Raw genomic sequence first — 16,122 nt, 5'->3', positions numbered from 1 at the left:
ATATATATATAGAGAGAGAGAGAGAGAGAGAGAGAGAGAGAGAGAGAGAGAGAGAGAGAGAGAGTTTTGTGTTAAGTATTGTGCAAGACACTGAGGATACCCCCAAAAAACCATTCCTTTTCATCAGGTTTCTTTCTTTTTTTTTTTTTTTTAACCCTTGGAGTCAATACTGTGTACTGGTTCCGAGGCAGAAGAGCAGTAAGGGCTAGGCAATGGGAGTTAAGTGATTTGCCCAGGGTCACACAGCTAGGAAGTGTCTGAGGCCAGATTTTAACCCAGGACCTCCCATTTCTAGGTCTGGCTCTTGTTATGAAGAAGAGTTTAGATATCCTCTTAATACTCTCAATCCACTGAGCCACCTAGCTGCCCCCTGTCAGTGTTCTACTAGTACTCTTGATATCCTCTTCAATTTCCCCTAAAGAATTATAGGTGCTGGCAGAGTGCCAGGGAAATTTGAGGGCAGAATATGTATAACCTTCATTCAGAAGGAAATCAGGTGGCATCTAGAAAGGGAGAGAGCTTTGGACTACAATGCTACGGTGCTCTCCTTTTTACCCTTCTAGGAGGGAGCCCAGCCCACCAGCTTCCTCCTGCAGGCCCTGGTTCCTGACTAAAATGCCCCTCTCTGGTCCTCATATTTTATTGTCTTCCCCTATTAGAAAGAAATATCCTTGAAGACCAAGACTTGGGTTTTTTTAATCCCTAGCACCCAGCATGATGTGTGACATGTAGCTTTTTCATTCCATTTGTTCTTTTCTCCAGGACGTTGCTACCACCACAGCCTACTCTTTTTTTTTCTAGATGTCAGCTTTTCCCTATGTATTTACTTCCTGCTGTCTACAAACAGATCCAGGTCTCTATCCTTAATCAAAAAACCCTCACTTGACTTCCATCTCCTCAAATAATTATCCTTTTTTCTCTTCTCATTTAGTCAAACTCCAAGAAAGACTCTACCCTCTACTTCCCTTTCCTGTCATCTAACTTCTCAAACTCTTGTAATCTGATTTCCCACCTTGTACTCACCTAAAACTGCTCTCTACAAAATTACCTACAATCTCTTTAATTGTTAGACCTAGTGGCCTTTTCTCAATCTTTGCCTCAACATAGGTACACTGTAAACATTCTCTGGCAGCAGCTGGGTGGCTCAGGATTGAAAGCCATGTCTAGAGACAGGAGGTCCTGGGTATAATCTCACCTCAGACACTGCCTAGCTGCGTGACCTTGGGTAAGTCACTTCACTCCAATTGCCTAGCCCTTACCACTCTTCTACCTTGGAACCAATAATAGTATTAATTCTAAGATAGAAGGTAAAGGGGTTTTTTTTTTTGTTTGTTTGTTTTTTTTAAGAAAAAAGAAAAACAATTCTCTCCTAGGTTTTAATGGCATTGATCCCTTTATCTTCCTACTGTCTCATTATGTCCTCAGTATCTTTTACCGAATATCTATATCTAATATATATCTTGCTCCCTAACATTAGATGTACTCAGAGTCTCTTATACTAGGCCCAAATATCTCTTCCAAACTCATCAGCTTCCATGCATTCACTTATTTCTACACAAATGGCTCAGGCCTATATATCCCACCACAGTCTTTCCTGACCTCCAGTCTTTTATTTATTTATTTTTTTGACCTTCTCTTTTAGTAACAGACAGAAGGGCAAGAGCTAGGCAAATAGGATTAAATGACTTGCCCAGGGTCACATAGCTAGGAAATGTCTGGAGCCAGATTTGAACCCAAGTCATCTTGACTCCAGGTCTGGCAGTCTTATCTACTGAGCCACTTAGCTTCCCCCACAAAATACACTTTTTAAACAAGGGCCATCTAACTGCCCCCTGCCCCCCAGAGCTCCAGTCTTCTATTGGATGTCCTATAGACATTTGCAAGCTCAACATATCCAAAACAATTCATTCTTTCCCCCAAACCCACCTATCCCATCTTCCAGGTACCCACACTTGTGAATTCAGTGTCATTCCACTACTCCTTCCTCACACCACAGAGGCAGTTAGTTGTCATTTTCAGGTTTTCCACCTCTACAATTCTGTCACTCATTTTATTGCATTATTTAGTCCACCTGTATTTAAAATTATGTGATGGGTCTATATTTTCTTCCATTTATTTCCAGTATTGTTCAAAATTAATTTTCTTATTCTTGTCTCCATTATTATTTTTGCTTGATCTAGGGAACCCTCCACAGGTTCTCTTGATTTCACCCTCAAAACCACCCTTTTTCTAGTTTTCCATAACTTATTGCTGTAACCAAGCCTTGTGTTATATAATTTTTTCTTTCTTTTCTCCTTTCATTTTTCACATTCAATTAAGTGGTTAATTCCAAATTCCTCTCATGTCCTCTCCTCTACTTTTTTAAGTCATTTTCTTTTACTATGCTTTTTTTTATAAAAGATGTTTATTGATATCTTTTGTTTTGACATTGTCTAAATTTTCTCCAGTATTCTTCTCCTCTATCCCCTCCCTACAAAGAGCCAACTCATGTAACCAAATATTTATAACAAATCTCAATGAACACATCTGAAAAAAACTGAAAATTATGCTTTGTTCCATACCCACAGACTAAGCGTCTTCTTAAATCTCTTCTTCAGGGCCATGTTTGTTTTTTGTAATTCTGTAACATTCACTTTAAATTGCTTTGTGGTTCTTTTTCCATTTACATACTGCTTAACTCACTCTGTTATCAGTATCAGTTCAGGTAAATTTTTCCATTCTTTGTAGTCATCATTCACTGGGCACTTTTTTACAGAATAATATTCTATTATATATTCATGTACCACAATTTGTTTAGCCATTCCCCATACTTTCCTTCCTTTTCTGCTCTTCAAGGAAAGTGCTATTGTTGTTCTCATTTTACAGTTGAGAAAACTGAGATAAACATAAATGAAGTGACTTGCCCAGGGTCACACAGCCTGTACATATCTGATTCTGGATTTGAACTTAAAGCTTCCTGATTCTAGAGCCAATGCCCTGAACTAAGTAAACTTATAGAACCAAAATCCCAAAACATAAACCTAAATAAATAAGTTAAAAATCGTATACTTTCATCTACATCAGAATTAGATTTTTAAATGTATAAAATAATAAGTACATAGGATTGCAAAGGGGATCAATTTCATTTAAATACAGTTAACTTTTTTTTTAAGTGCAAAGATCTAAGGATAAGAATCCCCATAAGGATAAGTCAATGGCAGAATTCAAAACTTTTATATCCTGCTACCACACTCTGTAACATTAAGTCATTTAACCTCTTCATATCAATTTTCCAGGCAGCATTTACTTCCTTGTGTATTTGTCATAGGTCCTGCTTGAAGGATTTTTTCTTTTGGAGCCTCAGCTCCTATCCACAGGACCTGGCAAAAAGTAGGTACGTAATGCATTTTTAAACTGATCTGAATAAAAGAGAGATAGTAATATATTGTCAGTTGGTTTTGAGGTAATAGTAATAATAGTTATAGTGAATGAATGGGCCATCAGCCCTTTGCAGACTCAACTCTTTCTCCCTTCCCCCAAAGAAAAAAATGAACAAGAAACAAAAGTAGTATTTTTATTTCAACTTTTAAACAGTATCTTTTCAAATTTTTAATGATAAAACAATCACATCAATAAGCAAGGTCCCATGGTTTAAATTCTCCCTGAAAGAGTTCTGAGATATTTTCAAGACACTTAATTCTTAGAGTTGAACTGTTTCTTGGATACTAATAGGAGTGAAATTCTATAAACAACATAATTATTCCACTCCTAAGTTTTCTTGACTCAGTATTAAAAGTACATTCTATTGACCTTCAAATTAACATTGGATTGCTTTTGTCTACCAGTCATTAGTCTCCTTTTACTTCCTGCACTGAAAACTTTATTGGAGGAGCAATTGTTGTTATAAAGTGCTAATGAAAAATTAACTTAATCTGTCTGAAAAGTTTTTGAGAATAAGAACAATATTCAGTAGAAAATAATGATTTAGGAAACCCAAATGAGATTTTTGACATGGGAAAAAAAAATCTTATCATGACTTGAAGTATAAGATACCCTTGTGGATATGGAGACAATAGTTTCAATGCAATACAAATATATGTCACGTGTGTCTCTGAGGGCATCCCACAGAAGGAAGAGACCTAGCATAGACTTTTACTCCAACTGAACAACAGCAGTCATGTGGGATAGTCGCCTACTTTGAGACGTGGATTCTATGCCACATTTCCCTTCTTTATTCTTTTATTTTCTTCAAAGCATGACAATTAAATGTTTAGCACACACAACAGATAATTTTTTTGTGGTTTGTGAAATGTGTTAAATGTTCTTTATGTTATTAAAAACATCCACAATTTTTTTTTAAATTGCTTAAGCTCTAAATAAAAATGAAACTGTGCACAGCTGGGCAGGAGCAATGGTCTACTCGCCGAACTTTTTTCCATGTTCCTTGACATCGAGGATTACCAATAGCTTGCCAATGAAGAGTTTGATTTCTGAAATGATATTTTAAAAAATGTCACTAAAACAGGTCAAATTGGATGTTATCAAATAAACATTATTTGTAAAGTTGATTATTTTTGTTCATTGAAAGCTAAGTTTTTAAACATCCATATATAGATTTTATTTTCTGGATTAGCTAAGGAAAAAGAGCTACTCCTTACTTCTTAGCACGTTCTTTTGATTCCTTCACTCTACCATCTGGCCACTGGATACAGGAGTACAAATCAACATTAGTGGTAGCCTGAACAAATCTTTAGCCTCTTTAATTAAGTTGATTTTGTTGGGGTTATTTGTTTTTCTTAGGTGGTGAGTGTTGGAGAAAGCTGAGGAGGAAGGCAAAAAGGACAAGTGAGTATGGGTAGGCATGACAGGCTTTGGGGCTCCAAGGATCCTGGCACTCAGTTCTAAGACATCACAGAAGAGAACTGAAGAAACTCTCCTCTAAATTTCAAAGATCATAGAGGCCTAACACAGGGAGATGGTGGTTAATATAGGAACTCCAGTGGCCCAGGGTAAATTCAAACAGGGTCACCAAGTATAGCAGAGAGTGAAGCCTTGACTTGGCACAAGCTACAGTTCAGTACTAAGGCTTGGAAATATGAGTGACCTGAAGGAGGGAAAAATCATTACAAAGAATTATAATAAGTTCCCAAATACCTAAATATACCAAAATATCCAGCCTAGAAAGATGGAGTGTAATGTGCTAACAAATGAAAGCAAAGACAGAAAAAAAAATATTTTCTATAATGACTTCATGAGTACCTAGAAGAAATGAAGCAGGACATAAACATGAAATAAAAATTATTGAAGAAATTTTTGGAAGAAAAATAGCTTAGAAGAGAAAATGGTAAACATATTCAAGTAATGGACTCCCTGAAAATTAGAACTGACCAAGCAAAAAAAAAAATGACACCATGAGACAGTAAGAAATACAATAAAGACTGAAAAAACAGAATATATAAGATATCTGATATAAAAAGAAACTCAGCTGATTACGTATCCTTTGGTATCAATTCTAAGACAGACAATATGGGTTTTTTAAAAAGAACTTAGTTGGAAATCTTATCAGTCAAATGGATGATTTCAGAATCACTGAACTTCCTAAAAACAATGATGTTTAAAGGAAAGCCTGAACATTATTTTAAGAAATCATAAATAACAAAATTAGCTCTATTATAGGCCAAAGACAAAGTGAAAATCATGTCCTGAAAGAATTCCCAAAAGGAAGAGTCCCAAGAATATTAGCTAAAAAATTTTCTATATCAAAGAAAAAATAATGCAGGCAGAAAGAAAAAGAGTTAAGTCCAGAAAAATCAGTCAAGATCACAAAGTAGTAGTACCTAACACTATATATAATAATAAAAATACTTAAATATAACATTGCCAAAGAGATGGCACAAAGATAGTGAAATAACAAGAAGCAGTATGGTGAATTTCTCCCCTCCCCCTAGCAGCACCCACTCAAAAAAAACCTCCAAAAACATGTTGAAAATGCACCAGTCTATATTTTTAATGGGGAAATCCAGGGGAGTCAGTGAGTCATTTTTATAGTCCAAGTCTGCATAGGAAAAAAAGAAAGTGAAATATTGGGGAAGGTATCTGTCCTGAAATAAATAGTATATGGGAAATAGTATATTCCCAGCATTCCAGTGCTTTCCCACATCCCTCTGGAAGTACACAGAGCCCAGCCCTAATGTGTGAAGTATATGGATATATATATATATATATATATATATATATATATATATATATATATAAAATGTGTGATGCAGGAAGCGGACTAGAAGAAAGACCAAAAAGAAAAATAGTCTCATCATGCAAAGTTATTGTGTCAGTGATACTCAAGATAGAAACCCCAAAAAAGATAATTACTCCAAAACATTTACAAGCAAAGCCTCAAAAACTTAGCTTTTGCAGAAAATAAACTAGAATTCCTGGAAGAGATGAAGAAAAAAATTTTTTTGTTTGTTTTACAATGTCTTTATAAATTAAATGATAGCACTAGAGGAAGGAATGGGGGGAAATGAGTGATGAAAGGAAACAATGGAAAGGAAATTAACAACTTGACACAAAGAGGTACAAAACCTTGTTGAAACAAACTTCTTCAAAATTAAAGTGAACCAAGTAAAAACCAATGACTCCATGAGACAAAAAGAAATGTTAAAACAAAGTCAAAAAACTGAAAAATAGAAGAAAATGTAAAGTGTCTCAAAAGCAAAAACAATTGACCAGAAAAACAAATTATGAGAAATTTAAGAATGATTGGACTATCCCCAACAAATCTGACAATCTAAATGAAATTGATTAATATTTTCAAAAATACAAATGGTCCAGATCAACAAAAGAGAATACTTAACCCGTCTCAGAAAAGGAAATTGAATGAGCCATCAATGAAATCCCTAAGAAAAGATACTCAGGGAGGACTTCTCTTGGGGTAGAGCCAAGATAGAGGAGTAACTAGAAGAGCAACACCATTTCACCATGAAATTCTTCTTTGACCAAGAGTAAAATATCACTATCAAATGAATAAAGGAGTGAAAGAACAAATGAGACAGTGAAACAACCCTCAAGAAGAGAAAAACCCAAAAGGTAGGCAGAGACCATCTGGGGACCTGGGGTGAGAGGGGAGCAGAGCTAGCAGGAGGCATAACAGTGAGTCAAGAGCAAACCACAACCCTCTTACCCCACCCCCACACCACATCTGCTGTTCTGAGAACATCTCATGTTCTGAGATTAAGTCCTGTCTAGTGGGCAGACCCTGAGATCCTGCTGGGGCAAGTAGTGGTCTAAACCATCTCATAAACCTTGAAATTTCAAACTGGTAGAGAAGTTTGGAGTCTCAGTCCATGGCAATCTGGGTTGAAGGGGGCTGATCTGTTTGGGTCCAGAGTGAAGCTAGGAATCCCAATCTGGGTTTGGGATAAGGACATATTCCACAGTTTGGGGTGAGAACACAGTTCTCAAGGGGAGCCTCCCCAGGATCTTTTTGCTCAAAACTAAGGTTGGAACTCCAAGACAAGGCAATCAAAGGTGTGCCTGATTGAATCAAGAACACTTTGAGACAAAAAAAAAAAAAAAAAAAAAAAAAAAAAAAAAACTTGAGCCTAAGCCTTGGGCTAGAATTTGATTAGCACCTGACCTGATCAAGTTCAATCCAAAAACAAAAGCTTACACCCAAGCTAGCAACATCTCAAGAGTCAATTGAATAAGCACAAGGAGGGGACTATCAGAGCTCTCAGCCCTCAGACTATCTGATAAACTAGTAACAACCCAGAAAATAAGCTGAAAATAGCATCAAGGTACCCCAACTTCCCAGAAAACAGATCCTACTTATAATTAGATAGGAAAAATGAGCAAATGACCAAAAAAGTACATAACTCTAAAGAGCTTTTATGGAGACAAAGAGCAAGGTACAGACACAGAAGTGTCAAAATCTATCATCTCTGATAAGGACAGCTTAGTTGATAAGAAACGGGACATGGGAGACAATCGTAACTGTTAACTCATAGCTGCTTCCCCAAAGTGCCATTGAGTCACAAGTTTATTATATATGAAAATTCAAACTCCCTTTCACCCAAAAGCACAGAAAAAGATTTACAGCTTTGTAGGCATTGCAATTAGTTTAGACAACACACAGAAACCTCAGAAACTTCAAGGTGAAGATAAGAGTACAAGGTTGGATTGTAGCTGCCTCATCATCAGTTAAGTCTGAGAATATTTTGCTGGATCAGGAAGTCCCTGAATTTTTTGGCCTTGAATGTCTAAAACCACTTTTTGAGACCCAACTGCAGCATTCCTGACCAAAGGGGAGAGTGTTAACCTCTTGACTACTGGTTTGCTAAGAGCTTAAAGCTTTTCAATTAAGTCCACAATACTTTTCAACAAGAAAGGGTGATCACAAAAGGGGTCAAAAGAGGAGTCTCAGATTTTTTTTTTTGGAGTCTCAGATTTTTATCTATTTGAGTCTATTTCTCTTATTGGCTTCCTACACAGAAGGAGAGAGCAAAAGCAAAGGAAACACACAAAGTCCAAAAGAAAAATATGGAATGGACACAGAGTCTGGAAGAGCTCAAAAAAGATTTCAAAAACCAATTATTAGAGGTAGAGGAAAAGTGGGGAAGAAAAATGAAAGTGATATAAGAAGGGAAGTAATGCAAGAAGAAATGGGCCAATTGAAAAAAGGAGAACCAAAAACTGACAGAGGAAAACCAGGTCTTAAAAATTATAATTGACCAGCTAGAAGGTGATTTCATAAGAAATCAAGAAAAAATAAAACGACAGAATCAAAGAAATGAAAAAAAAAAAAGGAAAACATGAAACATCTTATTGAAAACAACTGACCTAGAAAATAGATCTAGGAGAGATAATCTGAGAATTGTTGGACTGCCCGAAAGCTACAATGATGAAAAAACTTAGATGATACATTACAAGAAATTATCAAAGATAAATGCCCAGAGATCTTTGAACAAGAAAATAAAATAAAAATTGAAAAAATTCACTAATCCACTCCAGAAAGAAATCCTCAAATGAAAACTTCCAGTAACGTAATAGTTTAATTGAAGAGCCACCAAGCCAAGGAAAAAAATATTTCAAGCAGCCAGAAGGAAACCAATTACCATGGAGCTAAAATCAGGATTACTCAGGACCTGGGTGCCTCTACATTTAAGGATCATAAGGCATGGAATATGATATTCAAAGAGGCAAAAGATTTGGATTTACAAATATCCAGCAAATCTGAGTATAGGAGATTTCCAAGCATTCCTGAGGAATATGCCAGACCTAAGCAAAAAATCTGAATGCCAAATATGAGACACAAGAGAAGCCTGGAAAGGTAAATAACAAAGAGAAAATTTAAGGGACTCATTAAGGTAAAAGTGTTTATATGTCTACATGGAAAGAGGATCTCTAATTCTCAAAAATTACTCTTAGTAGTAGAGAAGATAGAAGGAATTTACTCAGAAAGAGGATGGAGAAGTAAGCTGCTGATGATGATGTGTATATGTAAATGTGATAAGGAATAATATATATGTATGATATGATATGTATGCATATGAATGACATAAAAAACCAAGGGCTGAAAGACAGGGTTGCACTGAGAGAAAAGGGAAGGGAGAGATAGAATGAGATAAATTATATAATATAAAGAGGTGAGAAAAATCAATACAGAAAGGGGAGGATAAGGGTGGTGATGGGCAATGCTTAAACTTTACTCCTATTGTAACTGGCTCAGAGAGGGGGAAAAAAAGAGTATACTCAGTGGGGTATAGAATTCTATGACCCTACAGAGAAGAAGGGGAACAAAGCAAGAAGGGTGTGGTTAATTGAAGGGAGGGGAACTGGAGGGGTGACAAAAAGCAAAATACAGGTGAAGAGGAACAGAGTGAAAGGAAATAGAGGATTTAAAGGGGATAATACTATGGAGGGCAATACACAGTTAATAATCAACACTAAATGAAAATGGGATGAACTCACCCATGAAACAGAAATGAATAGCAGAATGGATTAAAAACCAGAATCCTACTATATGTTGTTTATAAGAAACACATTTAAGGCATGGTGACACACAGATTCAAGGCATGATACCAGACAAAACCAAAGTAGAAATTGATCTGCTTAAAAGAGATAAGGAAGTAAATTACATTTTGCTAAAAGGTACTATAAACTATGAAGTAATGTCATTACTAAACATTTATGTACCAAATGGTATGGCATCTAGATTTCTAAAAGAAAAATTGAAGGAACTCAAGGAGGAAATAGACCATACTAGTGGGAGAATCTCAACCTTTCCCTTTCAGAACTAGATAAATAGAATAAAAAAATAAAGAAGAAAGGAAAGTAAATGAAATGGTAGAAAAATTAGAGTTTATCAATATTTGGAGAAAACTGAATAGGGATAAAAAGGAATATACCTTCTCAGAAATACATGGTACATATGCAAAGATTGACTATGTATTAGGTCATTGAAATATTGCAAACAAATGCAGAAAATCAGAAATAATAAATGCCACTCTTTCAGATCATAATGAGGTAGAAATTATAATTAACAAGGGTCCATGGAAAGGCAAATTTAAAGTTAATTGAAAACTAAATAATTCTTCAAAACTGGTAGGTCAAAGAAGAAATCATAGAAACAATTACAGACTTCTTTAAAGAGAATAACAATGAAGAGACATCATATCAAAACCTATGGGATATAGCCAAAGTAGTACTCAGGGAAAAATTTATATCACTGAGTGTCTATACCAACAAAATAGAAGAGATCAATGAATTAAGCTTGCAATTTAAAAAATTAGAAAAAGAACAAATTAAAAATCCCCAGATAAAAACTAAATTGGAAATCCAAAAAATTAAAAGAGAAAATCAAATTGAAAGTAAAAGAACTATTGAACTAGGAGCTGATACTTTGAAAAAAAAAACAAATAAAATAGAAATACTAGTTAATCTAATAAAAAGAATCAAATTAACAGTATCAGAGATGAAAAGGATGATCTCACCTCTAATGAAGAGGATATTAAGATAATTATTAAGAATTACTTTGCTGAATTATATGACAATAAATATGACAATCTAGGTGAAATGGATGAATATTTACAAAAATATAAATTGCCTAGTTTAACAAAAGGGGAAATAGAATACTTAAATGATCCCATATCAGAAAAAGAAATTGAATAAGCCATCAAGGAACTTCCTAATCAAAAATCCCCAGAGCCAGATGGATTCGCAAGTGAATTCTAGCAAAATTTTAAATAACTAATCCCAATACTATACAAATTATTTGACAAAATAAGCAAAGAAGGAGTCCTACCAAATTCCTTTTATGACACAAATATGGCACTGATTCCAAAGCCAGGCAGACCAAAAATGGAGAAAGAAAACTACAGACCAATCTCCTTAATGAATATGGATGCAAAAATCTTAAATAGAATAGTAGCAAAAAGACTCAAGAAAGTTATCATGAGGATTTGGTTTAATATTAGGAAAACCATATAATTGACCATATCAACAACCAAACTAACAGAAATTACATGATTATCTCAATAGATGCAGAAAAGCCTTTGATGAAATACAACACTCATTCCTATTGAGAACACTAGAAATTCTAGGAATAGAAGGGCCATTCCTCAAAATAATAAAGAATATATAATTAAACCCATCAGCAAGTATCCTCTGCAATGCAGACAATTTAGAAGACTTCCCAATAAGATCAGGAGTGAAACAAGGATGCCCATTATCACCTCTATTATTCAATATTGTTCTAGAAATGCTAGTGATAGCAATTAGAGAAGAAAAAGAAATTGAAGGGATTAAAGTAAGCAATGAAAAAACTATCACTCTTTGCAGATGATATTATGGTATACTTAAAGAACCCCAGAAAATCGACTAAAAGACTAGTGGAAATAATAACTTTAGCAAAGTTGCAGGATGCAAGATAAACCGACATAAATCATCAGCATTTCAATATATTTCCAACGAAATTCAGCAGGAGGAGTTTGAAAGAGAAACTCCACTTAAAATCACACTAGACAATATAAAATATTTAGGAATCTATCTGCCAAGACAAACACAGGAATTATATGAACACAACTACAAAACACTTTTTACACAATTAAAACTAGATCTGAACAATTGGGAAAACATAAATTGCTCCTGGGTAGGATGAGCTAATATAATAAAAAAAAAAAAGATAGTCCTACCCAAATTAATTAACTTATTCAGTGCCATACCTATCAAACTACCAAAAACTTTTTTTTATAGAATTAGAAAAAATTATAACAAAGTTCATCTGGAAGAACAAAAGACCAAGAGTATCAAGGGAAATAATGAAAAAAATGTGAAGGGTGGTAGCAGTACCAGATCTTAAACTGTATTATAAAGCAGGGGTCCTAAAAATAATATGGTACTGACTAAGAGACAGAAGAGTGGATCAATGGAATAGACTGGGGGTACCTCAGTAAGATAGCATTTGATAAATGCAAAGACTCCAGCTTTGGGGGCAAAAACTATTTGACAAAAACTACTGGGAAAATTGTAAAACAATACAGGGAAAGACTAGGTCAACATCTTACACCCTATACCAAGATAAATTCAGAATGGGTAAATGACTTAAATATAAAGAGTGAAACTATAAGTAAATTAGGTGAACATAGACTAGTATACCTGTCAGATCTGTGGGAAAGGAAGGAATTTAAGACTAAGCAAGAGATAGAGAATATTGCAAAATATAAAATGAATGACTGATTATATCAAATTAAAAAGGTTTTATACAAACAAAACCAATGCAACCAAAATTAGAGGAAAGCAACAAACTGGGAGGACATTTTAATAACAAAACCCTCTGACAAAGGTTTAATTTCCCAAATATATAAGTAACTAAGTCAGATTTACAAAAAATTAAGCCATTCCCCAATCAAAAAATGGTCAAGGGACAGGAATAGGCAGTTTTCACATGAGGAAACCAAAATATCAATAAGCACATGAAAAAGTGTTCTAAATTCTTTCTGATTAGAGAAATGCAATATATCACAAGGATCATTCACTATGACCAGGTAAGATTATACTAGGAATGCAGGGCTAGTTTAATATTAGGAAAACTATCAGCATAATTGGCCATATCAATAATCAAATTAACAAATCACATAATTATAAATTTATAAAAAGCCTTTGACTAAATACAACACCTATTCCTATTGAAAAAAACACTAGAAATCATGGGAATAAATTATTTGTTCCTTAAAATGATAAATAGTATATGCCTAAAACAATCAAGTATCATCTGCAATAGCAATAAGCTAGAATCCTTCCCAGTGAGGTTAGAGATTAAGCAAGGATGTCCATTATCACCGCTATTATTTAATATTGTACTAAAAATGCTAGCTTTAGCAATAAGAATAAAAAGAAATTGAAAGAACTAAAGTAGGCAATGACTAAACTGTCACTCTTTACAGATATGATGGTATACTTAGAGTACCTAGAGAATCAACTAAAAAACTAGTTGAGATCATTAATAGCATTAGCAAAGTTGTAGGATACAAATAAACCCACATAAGCCATCAGCATTTCTATATATTACCAACAAAGTTCAGCAGTGAGAGATAGAAAAATTCCATTTAAATTAACTGTAGACAATATAAAATACCTGAAAATCTACTTGCCAAAACACAGGAATTATATGAATAAAGTTACAAAATGCTTTTCACACAAAGTCAGATCTAAACAATTGGAAACATTCATTGTTCATGAGTAGGTTGAGCTGATATAATAGAAAAAACAATTCTACCTAAATTAATTTATTCAGTGGCCAAACCAATCAAATGACCAAAAACTTATTTTACAGAACTCAAAAAAAAAAAAATAGCAAAATTCATCTGAAAGCACAACAGGTCAAGAATATTAAAAGAACTAATAAAAAAAAAGTGAAATAAGGGGGCCTAGCAATATTAGCTCTCAAACTATACTACAAAGCAGTAATCAAAACAGTCTGGTACTGGCTAAGAAGGAATGATAGGTCAGTGGAATAAATTAGGGGTAAAGGACTTTAGCAATCTTGTGTTTGATAAACTCAAAGATCTCAACTTTTGGGATAAGAACTCATTATTTGAGAAAAGCTGCTGGGAAAATTGGAAAACAGTATGGCAGAAACTAGGTACAGAAAAGTATCTCATACTCTATACCAAGACAAGGTCAAAATAGGTATATGATTTAAATATAAAGAGTGTTAACATAAGTAAAAATAGGAGAACATAGAATAATTTGCCTGGCAGATCTATGAGTAATGGAAGAATTTGTGAACAAACAAGAGTTAGCATAAGATGTAAAATGAGTGATCTTAGCCATATTAAATTAAAATAGCCAAGATTAGAAGGGAAATGACAAACTGGGGAGGAAAGTTATAGTAAATTTCCCTGATAAAGGCCTAATTTCTCAAATGTATAGAGAACTAAGTCAAAATTCTAAAATACAAGTCATTTCCCAATTGACAAATGACCAAAAGACACTGAAGGAAGGAATTTGCAGGAATATGCAAGCAATGGGAAAATGCAGAAAAGCAAGACCAAGAGCTTTGGAATATTCATAGGGGAGAATTTTTTTTTTAAACGCTTACTTTCTAGGAGTCTATGCTGTGTATTGACTTCTAGCCTGATGAGTGGTAAGGGTAGGTAATGGGGGTCAAGTGACTTGCCCAGGGTCACACAGCTGGGAAGTATCTGAGGTCAGATTTGAACCTAGGACCTCCCATCTCTAGGCCTGACTTTCAATCCACTGAGCTACCCAGCTGCCCTCCCCTCCCCCCCAAGGGGGGATTCTGAGAGCCACAGAATCCAGGGGAGACCATTGAAACCTTCAGGGTCTTTGGGACCTTGAAATCTGGGGACACAGCTCTGGACCAATTCTGATCTAGCCAGCATTTCCTATTCAAATGTGATTCCCAACTTGTTCAGAGAATATATCTACCCTGAAGACATCTTGCTCTGCTGAACTGAGGGGATATCTGTGTGATCCTGTTCAGTTGCCTGTCAGTTCCCTAAGGGGGGACTGGGCCACGCCTGAAGATAAACCTCTCTTAAACCAGCTAATCCTAGAGACTATACTTTACTCATATTTAGACTGGGGTAGCCAGTACAGAATTACCAGCAGACAGAGAGAGAGCTCAGGCCACTGAGAGACTTTGACTCCTGATAGGGCCTTCAGTGAGGGAACCCTCTTCCCAAAACCTTATCCTTTATTACCTGTTAATAAACATTAACAAAATATATAGGAAAGCAGTCAGATTGATTTCACAAAAGAAGAATAAAGGGAGACTGGTGGGTAAAGATTTTTCCCTGGAAGGAGAGCTTTCTCAGACTCAGATTAAGTAAAGCAATTTTCAGATGAGAAAATCAAAAATTTCGATAATCACATTAAAAAATGTTCTAAATCCCTCTTGATTAAATAAATGCTAATTAAAACAACTCTGAGGTACCACCTCACACCTATCAGATTGGCCAATATGACAGTAAAGGAAAATGATAAATGTTGGAGGGGATGTGGCAAAATTGGGACACTGATGCATTGTTGGTAGAGTTGTAAACTGATCCAACCATTCCTGAAGGAAATTTTTGGATCTATGCCAGAATGCTATAAAACAGTACATACATATCCTTTGATCCTGTAATACAACTACTAGGTCTGTATACCAAAGAGAACTTTGAAAAGGGAAAAGGTCCTACTTGTACAAAAAAAGTATTTATAGCAGCATTTTTTGTAGTAGCAAAGAAATGTAAGTTGAGGGGATATCTTATCATTTGGGGAATCGTTGAACAAATCATGGTATATGATGGTGATGAAATACTATCTTGCTATGAATTTTGAACAGAATGATTTCAGAAAAAGCTGGAAAGATCTGCATCAACTCTTGTAGAGCAAAATAAGCAGAACCAGGGGAATACTGTACACAGCAACAGCAATACTATACAGTGATAAACTATGAACAACTTAGCTACTCTCAGCAATGCAATGATCCAGGACTTTTAACAGAGAATGCTATCCGCCTCCAGAGAAAGAACTGTTGAAGTCAGATAAAGATCAAAACATACTATATTTCAGATTCGTTTGTTTGGCGGGGGGGGGGGGGGGGCTATATGAGTAATCTCTTACAACAATGACCAA

The 16,122-nt window shown here is 35.0% G+C and overlaps 1 protein-coding gene across 1 annotated transcript in view; it reads right to left on the bottom strand.

Annotated features, from left to right (window-relative positions):
- Positions 1–3,563: 3,563 nt before the first annotated feature.
- SBSPON (somatomedin B and thrombospondin type 1 domain containing) overlaps positions 3,564–16,122 on the bottom strand; it is a 63,066-nt gene continuing 50,507 nt past the window's right edge. The window contains exon 5 of the mRNA XM_044665869.1: positions 3,564–4,469. Coding sequence (XP_044521804.1) covers positions 4,352–4,469 — 118 coding nt within the window. The 3' untranslated portion in view covers positions 3,564–4,351. The remainder of the gene's footprint in view (positions 4,470–16,122) is intronic.

Source organism: Gracilinanus agilis, chromosome 1 (assembly GCF_016433145.1).
Source record: "Gracilinanus agilis isolate LMUSP501 chromosome 1, AgileGrace, whole genome shotgun sequence".
Classification (NCBI taxonomy): Eukaryota; Metazoa; Chordata; class Mammalia; order Didelphimorphia; family Didelphidae; genus Gracilinanus; species Gracilinanus agilis.
This window is presented reverse-complemented; position numbering and strand designations above follow the sequence as displayed.